The sequence below is a fragment of the Glandiceps talaboti genome, chromosome 7 (genome assembly GCF_964340395.1).
Source record: "Glandiceps talaboti chromosome 7, keGlaTala1.1, whole genome shotgun sequence".
Taxonomy (NCBI): domain Eukaryota; kingdom Metazoa; phylum Hemichordata; class Enteropneusta; family Spengelidae; genus Glandiceps; species Glandiceps talaboti.
In genome coordinates this window covers 16485577-16503694 of record NC_135555.1, presented here as the reverse complement: position 1 = coordinate 16503694, position 18118 = coordinate 16485577, and the positions used below count along the sequence as shown (strand labels likewise).

The 18118-nt window shown below is 36.5% G+C and overlaps 1 protein-coding gene across 2 annotated transcripts; it reads right to left on the bottom strand.

The window, feature by feature from the left end:
• Nucleotides 1-1420: 1420 nt before the first annotated feature.
• On the bottom strand, nucleotides 1421-18028 carry LOC144437229 (E3 ubiquitin-protein ligase MYLIP-like). Of its 2 annotated transcripts, none has more exons than XM_078126129.1 (5): nucleotides 17903-18028; nucleotides 16874-16977; nucleotides 16279-16469; nucleotides 5408-5791; nucleotides 1421-3431 (listed from the first exon to the last, which is right to left on the bottom strand). In XM_078126129.1, the coding sequence occupies exons 1-5, from the start codon at nucleotides 17952-17954 to the stop codon at nucleotides 2777-2779; spliced, it is 1386 nt and encodes a 461-aa protein (XP_077982255.1). In that variant the 5' UTR covers nucleotides 17955-18028; the 3' UTR covers nucleotides 1421-2776. The 2 variants fall into 2 exon arrangements, with proteins under 2 accessions (XP_077982255.1, XP_077982256.1); XM_078126130.1 differs by lacking the exon at nucleotides 17903-18028 and adding an exon at nucleotides 17230-17365.
• Between the last annotated feature and the right edge of the window lie 90 nt (nucleotides 18029-18118).

Here is an 18118-nt window from a genome sequence, read left to right as displayed (position 1 = left end):
AGACTGAGCTATTTGGGGTTTTGATGTTACAGTGTTTCCAATCAAAGTATGACCGATGAAGTACTGCAACATATTGATACATTACTGAACTTCCTTGCCCCGATGGCACTGACATAGATCTAGCTAATGGTAATCAACAAACATTTGCCTACACAGTGGCAAAGTTGAATGACAGTTTACTTTGATAACGCTGCCGAAACAGCCACACAATATTCATTGTTGCAAATAAACCCTATCTATTGGTAGATATCATCATGGCTAGATGTACAGAGTGATGTATTTAGACAACAAACCTCGGTAACTGTAAGAGGTGCCAAATTTGAAATTTGTAACATTAAAGTTTCAGTAATGAGACACACAATTGCAGCACATCTTTGATCTGACCGTACTAAATTCTGTACAAAAAGACACAGACCTACTTTGGTAATATATCAATATGTTGCAGTAGTTTGTAGTTCATACTTTGATTGGGAGGCACTGTAACATGATGATAGATTATGGCTGTGACACGGGTGCTATCATTGAGGCTATTAATGTATCTATCTCCTTTAAATCTAGATTCTATGACATCTTTATCTCGTCATAGTCTACAAAGAAATCCAAATCTTCCTTGCGACTGTTTACTGGCACCAGTGCCCGATATACAATTCCTTTCTTTAAGTCAAAAAGTCATCACAAATTTTTTTTTTTTTTAACTGGGCAGAGTTGGGCAAAAAACTACAAGACATATTTTAAATCATTGTTTTGATCTCTTTTACTTAACAAATTTACTTAATATCATCATTTAAAAAAAAAAATTGTTTTAATTAAAGTATTTTCACATTTATAACAAACAATGGTGAGACACAAATGAAATGAACATAGTTATCTCTGTGGTAAAAAAATTACCTGTAAATGTCTTTTTCTTTTTTCCAAAATCTCACCTACAACACTAACAAATTTTTTTCCCGAACTTTTTTTTCTTTAAATCTAATAATTAATCTCATAGAGTAAAATATGGTACTGCTATATTTATAGGAATGTAACTTCATCAACATACAATGAACCCAGAAACTAAACTACTTTTATAAACACTAAAGATTTGAAAGTAGATATTTTTTTTTAAACAGAATAGACAAACAATACACAAAACTCAAAAGTCTAAAATAGAACATTTTTTGTTTTCTCCACGAATTTTGTCTAGTTTTATACCGACATTAGTTTAAATGACAATGTTATGACTGAATCATAACGTGTACATTTCAACGATATACGGTAATTGACGAAAAAACCAAGACTTTTTTATTTACTTGATTTACGTACTTTTGTAAACATGATAATACCCTAACATGACATTTATGAATTTAATATTTTTATCATGCATACCACTTATATTTTATGTTTTGATAACTTTAAGTTGAAACGTATGTACATACATACATACATACATACATACATAGATATTCCTTGATTAATACGTTTCGTAAGATGTCAAGATAAATTATCAATTTCTACCACTAGGTGGCAACATCTGATCGCTAGCGATACAACTGATGCTATTTTCATCACTAGAGGGAGACATCCGATTTCTGCACATAGATGCCTGTTCACTGATTATCATGCAAACAGCTGACTAATGAAATGGACATTATTTCCCTTAGGAGTTAGTGAAACTGCACTAGTGTTACTAAGACCTAGATATTGCCTAGTGTTCAGATATATATTAAATATGGTGACAGTTTCAAGACACCCCAAATTCAATTTGACTTTAGACTCGAATGGATATGTTGGATGCTATTTCATAACATCTACACAACTAAGCAAGTGTCTCTATTTCACCAACAGTTGTGCTCTATTGTTGTCAACAACATTTAGATCTCGAAATTGACAAATATTCATCCAATCCATCTACGATATTGAAAGTTAAATCGAGGTCATCAACGCATACATAAGTTTAAATGTATGATGCATTGATACGACTTCCCTCCTTCTTCTGACCGAGGGTGGGAAGAGGGGGGAGGGAGAAGGGGGGGTTTACTGGTGCCATGCAGTCAGGAAAACTGTACACGATGGTACACAAGATAAGACTCATAAATTCACAAATGTTTTTAAATTGTGGTGAACTGTTTTAACAAATAAAATAAAGAGAAATGTACCTCGTCTATTAACTGTAGTTTACTCACTTCTGTACTAGACACCTTTCATTTGACTAAACACAAAAGACTAAAATTGCAGTCATAAAAAAAAATGTTGTAAATGGGTGCTTTACGTATAATATTCAACAATTTACGTCAAAAAATGTTAACTTAATATTTTAATTCTCTCAATTTAAACTCTAGAGGGCTTTGTACACCTAAACTCGGGAGTCAATCTTAATAACAACATCATTTACATTGGCAGGGAAAATACAAAACATACACTGAAACGGGAAAAAAAAAGGAATGAAATGAACTAATCTCTGTACATAAGCTGAAATTTACAAATCCCTGTATCCTCGGATACGAGGGAAATATAACAACATGATTTGAGATGATCTCTGCCAAAAAGTCCTAATGTACACAAATTTGGTTTTGAACCAAATTTCTCTCTTAATTACAATATTATACAGATGCACATACAAAAAGGGTATACAAAAATGGTATCCACTTTTAAATAAGCATGTCAAAAAGTCAAACAACAAACCCCTCACAGTTTTGGGGCCTTGCATTGCCTCTTGTTTCATGGCCTTCACATTCGAGGGTCCAAAGTCTAGTAGATTTGTGGCTTCGAAAGCCACGTTTTGTTGCAGCATTCCGAGTTACTCTTCGCTTTCGTCCACTGTGACACAGGCTGGCATGAAGATGTGCTGCGTATGCTCTATACTGCATCGACAGAGCGGGCACTCTTCGATACAAGCCGCACAGATACCACAACAAACAACATGTCCGCAGGGGCAAAACACCGTGCTGACATCGGCATCCATGCACACCTTACAAACCATGGAGTCTTGTATCTTTCGGAGTTTCTCGCGCAGCTGCTTAGAGTCCAAGGAATCCATGCTATCACTGAAGCTTCGGTCTCGTAACGAAGTCCTTGAAGCACTCAGTGACGGAGTTGATGGTAATGAGATTGCTTTTCCTGTTGAGTGAATCAGTCGTCTGGCATGGTCGTACACCTCACGACAAGTCCGTCGGATATCAAAGACGTATTTCTTTCCACAACTTGACTTGTCGTTGAATAACGCGACAATCGTTCCTTTGAAATCCCGACTGTATTGTGTCCTGACCGCTTGACGTACTGTTTCACATCTGTAAAATGCATGTTTCTCTGTAATCGAACGATAAAGTCCTTCCGCTGCTTTCGTCGTCAGAAGCTTAAATCCCAACATAATAGTTTCTCCGGTTGGTCCAACTATTGTCAGGAAAAAACACTTATTGGTATGGGTCGCCATCTTAATCAGTCCAAAACTGATACTGAAATGAAGAATACAAGAAAGTGTTAAACCCCCAATATTTTTAGAAATATCTTGAACACTTGAGTACTGATTACCATGGTTACTTATCTCTATTTCGTCTCCATGCCTACAAACTACAGACCTCCACGACTTTAATTTTCATTAAAAAAAAAATTCTCTCCCCTTTCATAATATTTCGTCTTTTATATAACACAGGATCTGCAAAAACCATCATCTGTGTTATCACATTTAGAAATAAATTCATGAGAAACTAAAAAAAAAAAATTTCAACTCAATAGCAACGATATGGCAATGAAGAATGAATGGAAAACGTCAAGTCAGCATAATTATACCCACATCCCGCAATTTCAGTCACTTCAGTACTTCTCACTAAGTAATTACATTTATTCTTTCACATTTAAGAAACAAATTGGATTCTGTAATTTGCGTTCATTCCCCATTTTAATATCAATCACATCACGTAAATATTTAAAGAAGTAGAAATAATTCAAATTTTTTAAAAAAGAATTTACAAAGACAATGGCTTTGGTTTTTTTTGGTTTTTTTCATTAGTAGCATTTGTGCTGAATTGTAGAAGAGAAGGTGAATATTAGAGGAATGGAAACAGAGATAATTGTTTCATAAAAATTGGAAGGTGATCCGAATACTTCACATCATTAACAGGAGATAAAAACCGCTGAGCGTCCGCCCCTAGTTCCTTTATTGACAGTTACTAATCTATTCCTTGCTCTACCTGCCATGGCAACAGTGCTATATATAGAATAGTTTTGCTCTAGTTTGACCCTGAACATAGAGCTATGTGAGATTTTGGCCTGCAGAAACATGACAGTGATAAAATAATTTTCCTCCCAACCTTTTTTAAAAAAAAATAAATGATTTTTTGGGAATCCACGAGGTTCAACATGAAGCAGAATTTGATATCTATTACTTAATAATGTCATTGTATGTAAATTACTGACCTCATACCTCTTAGGTAGCTACTGTAAATCATCGTCTCCCTAAGTTAGTTTAAAAAGGTACATCAGCTGATGCTCTGTGGGAGACCTTGCACCGAGATAACATCAGCTTTGATCTGTACCTTTAATCTACACGATCTTTATAGCAATTCAGTCTAATTGAGTCACATGCTAGTCACCAAATGACAAACAAATGACTAAAGAGATAGAATTCTTGTATTCTGATTTTCTTGACATATTTTATAATGAAAAAAAAAAAATCGACGAAAAGATTGTATCTACATACTTTTGTGTCAATATATTTATTGACCGGTGCTTTGTATTTTCAATGAAGGGGAAGCACTTTTTCAACAACTTTCTCACATTTTGGTAACGTTTATGGTCAGATAAGTGTATTATCGTATCAAATAACAGCCTACTCCTAAAAGCCTATGCCAGGAAGCAACGAAGGAAACCCTTCTCGTCAACTGTGATTTCATAACAGCGAAAATTGCACACACCAATGTACTCTCGCTTTCTTTTATAATTAGCTGGCATTGACAGAGTACTACTAAGTATTTGTTATACATTGTATCTACAACTGTATCATCTTCCATTTTGCTAACGGCAAGGACATAACAGTCCAGTCAGCTGTTTTCGTTCATATGTACTTATCTGTGTTGCCCTGGTTACTGATCAGTACATTTATACCTTTAGGCAAGACAAAGGTTCCAATACCTTGAGATTTGTATTTTCAAAGCATATGCTGGGAAATAGCAAAATCTTCAAGGGTATCTGATTAAAGAGCTGATTTTGAAAACTGACTTTGAAATTCAAGTTCAAAGATAAAAGGAACAGATTTGACGTCTTTCTGCTATTAGCCATATATACTAAAAGCCATGAATATATTACTGTACAGAATTTGAAAATACCACCCAGAAATTTGTGTGGCGACACAGAGAATTTGAATTTAGGGAGATATCTTTTCTTGGCAAGTACCAGAGATTTTGATGGTTGTTTAACTAATAGAAATATTTACCTTTGTACAAAGTTATAATCCGCATCGTAAATCGTCAAGCCTTCCGGGCCCACGCCAAGTTTCATATCATGACCCACGTTATTCTTCACATCGTGGTATTCCATTCCGAAATTGTCAAACGCCGCCGCCTCTTGGAGGACACGGTACTCGGCAGTAGTTGAACTCATTCCTTCCAGTTTGGCGTGTTCCAATGCAACACTGTTAAGGAACGTGGTCGACCATTGTGGTATGTAGTTAGGGTAAAATGTGTATTGTGACTTCTCTTTGGTGTAATCACCACTTTCAGCTTGCGCCATCAGAGCACACAGTTTGATTGCTTGTACTGATGATGCATTCAGCTTTCCTTGGCTGAAGTCTCTCTTTACATGAAGGTAGAAGATGTGTCTGTAAAGAAGCAGAAGGCAAAAAAAAAAAAAAAATTAGTTTTTGTACAAAATCTCTCCTTAAAAGATAGATTGTCACATGTAAAATTGCAGACTGATGGCCACACTCCCTGACATAGAGAGACCAAAGTGACTTAAAATGGCATATGGCCACCAGGATGGCATATTTGCAGCTTCAAGTCCTTGCCAGAACTTTTAAGTTGGTCATCTGGTCGAGAATTCAAGAAAGACACTGACTTTGCTCTTACTGAACAATTTTTAGGGTCTTCGAATTTTTATGTGTATATTCAGTAAAGAGACAGAGAAAGATGCTAAATTTTCCCTTTTAAAACAGCATTTTAACAGCTCAGAAAGGGAATGGGAATAGATATACTTAAGTCAAATAAAATATCCACTGACACTGATTGACATACCAGATATGTTTTAATATCTACTTTCTTTTATTGTTTTTTTTTTGCTTAACATGCAGGATTACATCTCTGTTTAGATGTTGTGTGTTGAGATGAAGGAAATATTGCATCACTAAGTGACACCGAATTAAATTTTAATAACATCGATAAATTAGTTTGGTTGCCTAGAAACTTTCACTCGCAGTACTTAACAGTGATTTCATTAACCTTTATCTGTATGACAAGCTGAATGTGGGTGAACCGAGTGACACAGAAAATGTAGCTTTTGATGGTTACCAAATTGAGTGCAATGCTGAGCGAGACAATTTTGTTGATGGTTTTTTTTCCTAACCTATCTTTAGTCATGGAATTATAAACTATCCCTGCCATCCGAAATGTTTGCGTGTTTTTTTTAAATTTTAAGTATGTAATGTAGTATGTTCCTAAACCTTGTTAATTTCAGACACATGTTCAAACGCATGCACCTTATTCTTATACCTATTGAGGTAGGGAAACAGACACCCTTGTTAGCAATAGCATTGAAAATGATATACCAATTTAACATGGGTCGGTCATTGACCTACCCCGCTGAAATTTTACAATAGTAGCGAATTACGTGCAGCTTGTCCCATCCACTTCTTTAGCATCACTGGTAACCATTCCAAGAGTAAACTTAGCATGTTTGCATTGAATGAACTAAAAAAAGAGCTCTTTAGATGGAATGACAACATTGAACAAACAAACCCTTGGTCAATGAACTCAAAGTATAGATTCACAGCTAAAATGTTAACTACCATCTGATTGGCTTGCTCGAATGCTTAAACATTGCAAGATCCTTGTATCTGCCAATGAACAGAGCAGTTGTATGTCATGTGGAGTGTGATGTAAGAATGCACTTGTGTGTAGAGCAATTTTGTTGCCGGATACCATAATGTCATTGACTTGTCTGTATTTTACTTCATGTGGATGGCAGATGACATACTGGAGACAGCTTTCGTCACTTGACCTCCATAATCTGCTTAATTCTCAGTTTGGCAATGTATAATTTTGTTGAAGCTGTTCAAGTTTTCTGCTTGGTGAAACTAATTTGATATCGTGGATTCTACAAATGTACTACCTGACACTGACAGTCTTTGCATTGATTTAACCAACATCCTAGCCGTACATATGACATCACGAAAGGTTACTGCCAGTCAAGTACATTTGCATATTGGGGTAAAAAACTTTTATTTTAGAAAAACCAATTAGATCTCTCTGATCTAGTTGCAGCAATTATCATAATCTGATATTTTTAGAATACAACAATCTCAATATGGTCCTGTGTCACACAAACATGACTGCCACAAAATTTGATTATGACAACAACAACACATGACTAAAATGGGCTAAATTATGTGTCAGTTTTTCAACGAAAAACAATTCAAATTCCAAACATCCCATAATTTCAATAATATTGACACCAAGTTAATTAAGAAACTATGAAGCAATCTCATCAGAATGTTATGCTGTGACATTACGTCATCACTTTTTATCTGTAAACAAGTTTCACAAGAAATTTAAGTCACAGTGAAATTTAAGCGATTTTATTAGTGATAATAGTTACTCAGTGATCAATATTGTCTAAGGTAGTAACCGAATTTAACTTTTGCTCCAAACACAAACATGAAAATTTAACTTGAAATTTTCGACTGTACACATATGAATTTCCGAGTTTTCCCATTTGAAAATATTGTCTAAAATTGGTTCATATTTAGTAGTGGCTAATTGTCTTGAAAGTGCAATTTTTTTCATTACTACAAATTTTCTTACAAGTTTTGTTATTTAAAGTGAAATCATCGCTACTTTTTCTTTCTCAATAACATGTACTTCCACTCAACACCCAATCCCTAGGTGGCCAGTACCCTTGAACTAACTTGATTTTAATATGAATGCAACACAAATATGTGCAGGTATTGACGACGACCATTTTTTTAAACTCACCACTGACAAACATGGCCAGTCAATGCCCTTGCTGAATTCACATATTTCGTCTATTCATACCTATCGGCCCAAATTGATTGCAACTGTCGTTTCAACGTTAGTACGTTAGTAAACAGCTGTATCATATCGGTGTATCACATTTCCATGTAGTTTAATCTCCTATGTTAGATGTTTTTCACATCTTCACGGTCTGCTTTCAGGATTCCAAGGACAAAGTTGGGTCATATTGTGGTGAAGGATACACAGTGGATCACACAGTGAATTAAAATATTCAATATCAACTAAATGTAACTTTCTTGTTTTTCCCAAACACCAACCCAGAATGTATATTGAGTAGTGTTGTTTAGGACATACACCCCCTGGTTTTGTTACATCGTAAAACATCAATACACACATTCACAAAGCTGGTTATGCCATTCCTGTTACATCATCATCATCATCATCATCATCATCATCATCATCATCATCATCATCATCATCATCATCATCATCATCATCATCATCATCATCATCATCACCACCACCACCACCACCACCACCATCACATTTACCTGTTTTGATACTTTCTGCAGTTAAGTAAATTACTTACAAGCCATCATTGACCCAAAGCCAAGCACCCTATATTTAGAGTGAGTGTATTTACATAAAATTACAGAAACCAAGTCATTTAAGGGTTTATTTGTTTAGCAACTCCAAGTTCAGGCAGTTTAATAGCTGGGTGTCTTCTGAATACATCATTTGTGGGTGTTTTTTCTTTGTCACATGTTTTTTTTTAAAAATACGCTTCATTTTTGATCCCTATTGATTTACAAATCAGAAGTTACAAATAAACACAGCAGGCACAAATCCAGGGTTAGGATGGCCATACAAGCTGCCCTAATGAGTTATATTTAGTAAAAACAATGACCTAGAAAATGCAGTGACAGTTGGAAGATTTATGTACCCCTGGCTTTGATGGGATCACGAGGAATGAATTACCACCCCTAATAAATGTAAAACTCTAAAACCTACATAACACAATTTTTCTATTCAGTCCCTTACAACACCCCTAGCACACAAACATCCCCCCATCCCTGTCCAGGCCAAATGGTAAACCCGACAACATTAACATCAGAACAATGAGTTCTTTCAAATTATGTAATGTTATGGCGGCATGGCTCAATCATCAATGTTCTGATGTAGTTCTTTCACAACAGCCAGAGTTTTGTTTACCTTCACTGCCATTTGTCACCTACATGTATAAATAGACTGCCCTCCAAAAACAAGTACTAGAAACCCGCAATTTTGATTTTGTTTTCAATGTTCAATATCTAAAAATTTATGTTATTTTCTGTGAGCTGAAACTGTTGCTCCATGATTTTCAGAGTAGTTGGGGACCATGGAATATATGCAGAATGAACCAACAAAGTAGTACTTTTTAAAATGGTGTTTATCTGACAAACCAGATACAAACACATGCCTTTCTCAGTTCACAACATTCTGTGCATCACAACAGTATTAATCGGAGACTCCTTTTTTCATTTATTTATCAGACAAAACAACACTCTTTCAAACGCCATGGAATAATTCACGTCAACAACATGTGCGAAACAAAGAAAAAATTTGAGATGGCCTCCTCCACACTATAGTAGGGTATTCTTGATTGGTTGCATGTTGGTTAATGTGAATCACCTCATATATTTCAACCAATCAGACAAAACTTCACACTAGCAGATGTGTGTCAGCTTTTCTTTGGGATTAATTCATCCATTCACTAAAATAATCTATCTGAAGAACTATGTAGGATTGTGATCACTTAAATAAATATTTTTTTTTTTTGGAAAACCAATATGTTCTGCTTTTACCAATTCATGAAAATTCAAATAAAAAATGTGCATTTTTTTTTCATTACTGGGTGTGCAAGACTTATGCTAAGGTATTACGAACAATGGGGGAGTGGTTTTTCAAAATGTTTTTTTTTTCACTGTCAAGGAAATTTTGTTTACTTTCGACATTTGCGGAAAAAAACAAATGGATTAGCTAACCTAGCCAAAATAAAGTCTTGAGTTAAACAGTTATCTTTAGGTAATGTTTTGTTATGTAGGTTCATTTAACTTCCACATCATGTCACATTATAAACAAGTTCTGATCAAAACAAAAAGATATGAAAAACATTCAACCCTGCATTGTGGTCAAAGCAAAAAGATGTGAAAAACACAGCCTCTGGGCATTGGTTAGTCTGGATATCAACATGGTTTCTAAATGAGTGTGAGTGGAGGTATAAACTGTAGCGATATTGTATAGGAACTAAGCCACTCAACCATAAACACAGCAACATTTTCAGTTAATTTTCTTAAACAGGCAGGGTGACATCAACCATATGGGGATTATTTTCCAGGGGGGATTGTATAAAATGTTGCTATTTCTTTTCTTTAGGGAGGAGGAAGGGAGGGAGGGAGGGGAGAGGAACAGTTCAAGCCATTTGTGCAACTATTTTAAACCAGTGGCAAAGTTCATTTAATAGATCTACACTTCTAACCTCAGAAAGGTTCCTTCAACGGACGCATAATTTTATCTCTTGTTTACTTCATCTACATTCCTTTGGTGACAGCCAACACTCCAGCTGCACTTTTCCCCCAACCTTTGCTCACCAGAGAATTACAAACACAGCATGAGAAGAAATACAACCTCTCACCCTTGCTATCTGGCCCATTTATGCAAATATATAGCTACACTCCCTTGTTATAAAATAGAATGTTCCAGGCGACCCGTAAACAGCACTGAACTTCCAAATGCCCAATTTCCTTTGTTAGTGAACCGACTATGGCAATCAAAACTACACCGATTTTTTGCCAAACAAATTTTATCTTCTGTAGGGCAAGAAGAATTAATTGAAACACTGGTTGTATGCCTCTGTAATGTGAGTATTCCACTATGGAAAATTCCATTTCACATGATATACTTTCGTCAGTCATGAATGTTGTTGCGTCACTCATAGATATAAGCATAGAGAACGTACCAACACAGTGGGGAATGAAATTCACTAGTCAGTGCCTCCCCTTCAAGATCATGTCTATAAATCTATACCTTTTCCGGTCGTTGACACCATCAGAGGTGCACAATCTACAATAATTAGCCATTAAGATATTTTAGCCTTCAATCTATGAAAAGTGAAGAGAGTTGACAGGATGCCTGAGTCAGAGCAGTAAACAGCAGTGTACAATAATCGCTGTCAGTAAAAATCCCCCTTTACACGGAACAATCAAAATAACCATTGTAAAGTCGATGTGCTGGGGAAACATACTGATGCAATCTCACAGAAACTTCTCGTAAACTCCGAAATGAAAGTTCATCAAAATGAGCTATTTTTGATGGCATGACATAATATCATGTTAATGAGTTTTGATGGTAGTAAAGGCTCTGTTGTCAAAATTCTATTATTGCTACATATGAATTTTCACAACTTTATGAAGAGTCCTTTATATGCCACACTTGAATTTACACGACCCAAACATAATTTCATTCATTTTCTACAAAATTGCTTTATTGCAACGCCAAATTCATCCAAATGTTGGCAGAAACAATCTCTGAACAACTTAGAAAAACTGTACTGTACAATAACACCAAACCATGAAAAACTGACGAAACAATTCCCCGGGGAAGTTCCGGGATCAAAAAGACCCACCTCTGTTCATTCACAACAATTAAACCTGGCAATCAAAACGGGAAAAATTTTCAACTTTGGATGTAACTAGCATTTTATACTATAGAGTGGGTCCAATGAAATCATAAATAATTTGAACATTCATAAGACAATTTATCAAACAAACAAAGTGAACTTGATTCTTTGAACAAAATTTGGTATTTTGAAGTAATGCATATTATGCATAAGAGTGGGTGCAAAATTACATGATGCAAAATTTTGAGGGGAAGTATAACACTCCATACCTGGTTCACACTTTTTATATTTCATTTTGACATGTTCCAAATATGACTAAATATACAGTGCAGTCTATTTCAAATAACACCATGGTTTTTTTGGTTTTTTTCCGTTGACTTCAATGACACTGATCACTCCTATTTGATAATCTAAATATCTAACGTGTTTGTTTCTCTGTTGATAAGGTTATTTAGCGATTAACCTTGAAAACAAGAATTACATTTACAACTCTTCCCTGTTTGTCACAAGTACAAATACCAAGTATTGTCATTGTTTCACTCGTATTACGCAAGCAAAACCTTCATAACACTATTGTGTTAGTGCAAACCAAATCACGTACATCAGAACAGGTTGTTGACAGTGTCAAAGAATTATTAATTTTTAAGTTATTCCAGCCTTGGATTATTACCCAGGTCTCAAGGACAACTGAATACTTTTACCCACAGCTACATATCTGTAGCTCAGCACTGCAATTATTATCGTTGGTCTGACCTACTTTTCATTAAAAGCTCTACCATTTTTTTTAGCAGCAAGCACTTTGATTGGCTTAAATTTTCAATGCCAAACAAGAGGCTGGCAATATGTTGCTTTGAAAGATAAATTTCATATCAAAAAGACCCTGGATGTGTTGTCATAGCAACACCTAGCCATTGTAACCGAACAGCTGTACATTAATAAACTCTTTGCCTACGCATGGCAAACAGACAAGATCGACTTGTACTTGTATGTATTCAAGAACTTCATGTTCATGTAACTTTGCATCCTCCATCTACGTTTTCTTTCCTCCCATCCGTTCAAAAATGATGCTCCCGTGGGCCACTGGATTTGAGCACACATTATGATGACATTTCAGTTTGAATACTAAGGAAATTGAGAACAATACAGGCCTGACAACATTGTGAGTTTAATAGATGAGAAATGTAACAACTGGCCGATATACATCATCAAATCTGACGGCCATAAGTCAAGTTGGTGACTAGCTGTCATTCTAATCTAGCCATGTGGTTTGGTCCCATTTAAAAAACAGCTTTTTTTATTTGATAAGGCACTTAAGATAAAACTAGAGATATCATCTACCTTATCTCTCTTATTGATATCACGGAGAATTCATATCTTAAATAATAGGTTATTATTTTTTTAAAACATGACAATTCTACTCCAAGATGGTGACTATGGCTTGTTCCACTTAAGATGGGAAAAGAGAACTGTCAGTGTCTGGCCAGAAGTGGACACACATACTTGTAAACCGCAAAATTGCTTCTTTTTAAAAAAAAAAAAAAAAGCAACCTTGTGCATGCGAGACTTGCATTGATAATACATAAAACAACTGAGCAAACAACTGTCAATGTTTTCCCATTGTGGTTTTTGCACCATTCAACACAGCAAATCAATTTGACAAGCTGAACAATAAGACTTGACTAAAGAAGTTTTAATCGTGACTGTGTACCAAGTCATGACAATTAACATATAGTTTGACCTTGCGGTTTTAGCAAAGACAGTGGGGGCTATATAACCAGTCAATATTGTCTCCTTTTCAGCAGTTTTCTGTGGTTTCTTTTGATGCAGAAGTTGTAGCCACACACACATCTTTGGGTGTAGTTATTTCAATTCAACACAACCCAGTTAATTTTTTTACACTCTGTCCATCTAAAGGCACCAACAATGCAGTGTTTCATAATGAAGCCAATGACAAAGACATCTTGTTCACAGCAAGCAATGGCTTTGTAAAGTTACAAATAGACAACTCGACATGAATTAATACTTCATCCAACTCATCCAACACCACTACATAATTCATTGTTTTTACTTCAAATTAAAGGGCAAGACTGAAACGTCCTATTGGTGATAACCACTGGTGTGCACACATGTAACTACTGATTCCAATAGATGTTCGACAACTTTTCCAAAATAACTTGACTGCATCCATGCACCTAGCTACACTCATGACAGCGATAGAACATTGATTCAAAACTATAAATGCGAGCCAAGTAGTTTGCCGCAGACTTTTTTTGCCACTCTCACATATGATGTATCAAACTTTCACTACATGTAAGTGTTTTTAACAAATGACCTCTTACAAGAAACATCCAAACTCGATCATGGGCACCAAATACAGTTCAGTTGTGCTAAAAACTGCACCCACAGACCTCTGATTAGTGATTAACGTCTGCCTTATATTTAATTCACAAGCTACACATTTCTCATTAGAAAAAAATCAGGTGATTCAGGCTTGTATCACCCACACACACACCTTGTGACTACCTAACAATGGCCATTATGCTGTTGTGCAAGCTGTACAATTTATCACCCCAACCACTACCATGCATAGACATGATGAAAATGGGTAATGTATTGCATGTACTGTATCGAGGCAATGTAACAATGGCCCGTGGGTTTGGTATGTAGCAGTAGTAGTAGTAGTAGTAATGCTAGATCATGGACTAATTTTAAGAGGTACCAAAACTGTAAAATTATATTACTAGTAAGAACTACTATTCAAACTATTGTTAGGAAAGAAAACTTCTTCTTTTCCAAGTTCTTTTGTCTTACATGATAGGTTGAATAACTGACATGTTATACAATAAAATGGCCATGACAAATAAGGCCCACCTTTTCATTTATTGGTTAATCCAATTCAACTTCGCTCATCATAAATTTCTTCTCAACGTTAAGGTACATTTTTGTATATAGTATTTTCCATTTCATGAACTTACTTAAGTTACATTTGAATATGTATTTCCAACTTTCAGAGTAGTATCTACATAATTGGGTGCGATTTTCGAGTTCAATTTCACAATGTACAACTTTTAAGTGCAATGGTGATTGTTTTTGTGGGGTTCTGTAGGGGAGTACTGACTTAACCCCCACCCCCACCCCCACCCCCACCCTTTTGGTAGAAGCATACCGATGTATTGACGACATGCATTTCAACATCCCACTTCTCTTGTTAAGATATTTACGGTGTAAAATACTTGGTCAGGGTGCGCACCCACACATTTTAGATCAAATTTCCGTTTCGGAGGACTGGGGTATCAGCCGATACCATCATGAATATTGCAGTACAAGTTGAGAAATGTGAAAAACATCATTACCATATAACTGACCGTATCACGTCCCAATATCTAAATTCCCTTTGTCCTGTAATTTGCATTTCGTTTTGTTTTCAGCTAAAACCTTCAAACTGTTTACACTGTCCTGTTACATCGAATGACATAACTGTTGTTGTTATGTCACGTTTTCACCCCTCGAAAACACACACGTACACTACAAGCAAACAAAAATACGAAACATCTTCCTAAAAACCCGATGAAACTACAATTACTGATAATCTAAGAAAGCGAATTTCCTATTGGTTGATGAAATGACGTGTTGCCAGCGATACACGGCAGCCTACATACATTATCGGTCGGCCGAGTATAAAGCGCTCAGCTGACGTCCTCTCTCTATCAACGATCCACTCAGCCTAGCCACCGATCGAATTTTCATTTCGACAAGGGTTATTCCTAATATATGTAGTGCTCTTTGAGTAATTTTGAGTGATAGATTCCTGTTTCTTATCCGTGGCTTAAATATCAGTGGTTCGATGGAATGGTTGAACTTCAAGAGGTGGCCTGTTTTTCAAACGCTATCGTCGTGTACACTGCCGAATAAATATATTCAAGTTGACCCAATTCCATGCACAGTAAACATGAACGTGCATAAGTATATTTTTCTTGCGTCTCTTCCTTCTATCTGTTTGCGAATTTTTCCATACATTAGATGAACGGGTCGTCAGGACAGACACATGCAGTCGAAGCGTGTTTCTTGCATCACGGGGATGCCCCTGCATGCAAGTTTCATAGGAGCGATGTAATGTCTATTTTTGCTCACTGCGAGTCATGCTAAGCGTTTGATAAACAACGCTAAATTACCATACAGAATGCGCTAGCAATACACGGTCATTATTAGATTTGCATTTCCAACATTGAACGCGATAACTGTTTTAGACGAAAATGGCAAATGATATTATAAGGTCTTTGTCGACTCATAGCTTTCGGGGACACGTATATTTCGTCACCGCTGTGTCAGGCCACTCAAGTACACCCACGCGTTTTATTCATGAACGGTTCTTTCGCAATACATGGGGCAAGTCCAACTCGTGTGCCAAGGTTCTGCCTAAAATTGTGAATGAACATTTGAACAAAATTGAATTTGTCGTACCTTGCTGTTTCCTGTAGTATAAGGTGAGGCTGGACAAAGAATTTCACCATGAAATAGAGTCGATATGGAGGCGACGTGAGAAGCTGGGTATTGAGTGGATTCCGTAGGTTGAGCCATAGCGTTTCTCCCTTTTTACCAGCGAACTGGAGTCCGAAATAGTCCACTTCGATGATATTTAATTTTTTACAAACCTGAAATATATGAAATTACATACATTTAAATCATCAATCGAAAGAAAGACGCGAGGGTTTGTATTTGTGGTTTGATATCGAAACGTTCATGTCGAAGAAATAGATCGCCCTTGTTGCCTTCACAACGCACTGCAGTACAGCTGCTCGGCAGGCCAGCTGATCGAGATCAGCTGATGAGCTGAATCTAAAGCCTGCACGTAGGACCCCGTTCACTCGCGTTGCAAACGCGCATCGGGTCTCGGTTAGATATATTTCTCGCAAATTATTAAGGCCGCCATTCCTTCTTCAGAGTGTCGCTTCCTTCAAAATTAATGAACAAAATATTTTTGGAGAGTTTAAGCGCTGATATAGGAGGGGTATTTAAATACCGAATTTGGAAACCACAAAGGAAAGTGGAAACTTACCTCATCAAGGCAGTCCTGGCCCGGTGCTTTGGGGTTTACATCAACTTCTATCACTATTGAGTCCGGTAAAGAAACAAGGATCATCATTTTGGCAGAAAGTATGGCTGGAAATTAAAAAGATTGTAATAAAATGAACGAGAACTGAAATATTCCAGGGTATGATGAGCCTACATGTGTGCAGCGTTCGAGCAGAGGGCTTGAGAGTGAGCTTCGATACAGATTTCTCAACGGTAGGACAAGCGGACAAAGAAAATATTCTGGAGGGGTGGTCGCAAAACGAACGAATGTTCATTGCGCGCTGGATATCAAATTATTCGCTACTACGAACAAATACTGATAAAAGTAAATATTTTTACCTTCGTAATGTTAGAAAGATGTAACGCTGTGATAAAACTACCATCGGACGTAAACAGTCAACTAATATGAGAAGGGCAAAGATCCCTTCGCTGAAATAATGGTATCACTGACTCCAAAACTAACACACGACAGTCACGTGAATGACATCATTGGCAACCAATCAGAAGTCGGGGTTTGATCATTAGGCGGAGATTGAATCGATTATCTGACGTCATAAAAGTTGTTTACGCCAAAATGTTTCCCCCTAGTCGAACATTTTACTCGTTTCGGGGGTCATTTCTTTCCGCAAATTCTTAGATTTTGATATAGGTCCCTAAACCGATGAGTACAAATTGACATAGTGAAAGCGCAATTAGGATGGCGTATAAATTAAGGCGCAATTTGACCCGATGTACTTGACAGTTGTTTTTCTCGTCCCAGGAAAATTGCCCATTGTGTGCAAATGAGCTGTCAATCATTGGAGTGTAAAAGTAGGCCTAGACGATTCCATTATTTTCAGTACTAGGTCACCACAAGAGCTGTGTAAAGTGGGGCACTTTGTTTGTTTGACCACGAATAGAATTGTGATAACGCCTAACTTTTTTTAGTAGAAAATTGACACAGCAAGCACTGAAAACGTCACTACTGAAGATAGAAAGACGAAGAGAAAAATAAACATGACGAAATTATTACCTGTTTTCCCTGCAAAAGCGCGGGGTATACCTGATAACTTTTCGAGCAACATCTGCTTTAGTTTGTCAGTCCGTGACCCTGGTAAAAACGTAAACAGCGCATTGTCGTGTATCCTTCCCTTGTTTCGTGTTGTACTAATGTATTTAAAGTGATAAACACAACTTGAGGCGTCAACCCTTTATTAACATAACGTTTCACAAAACAATGGCCGGAAGT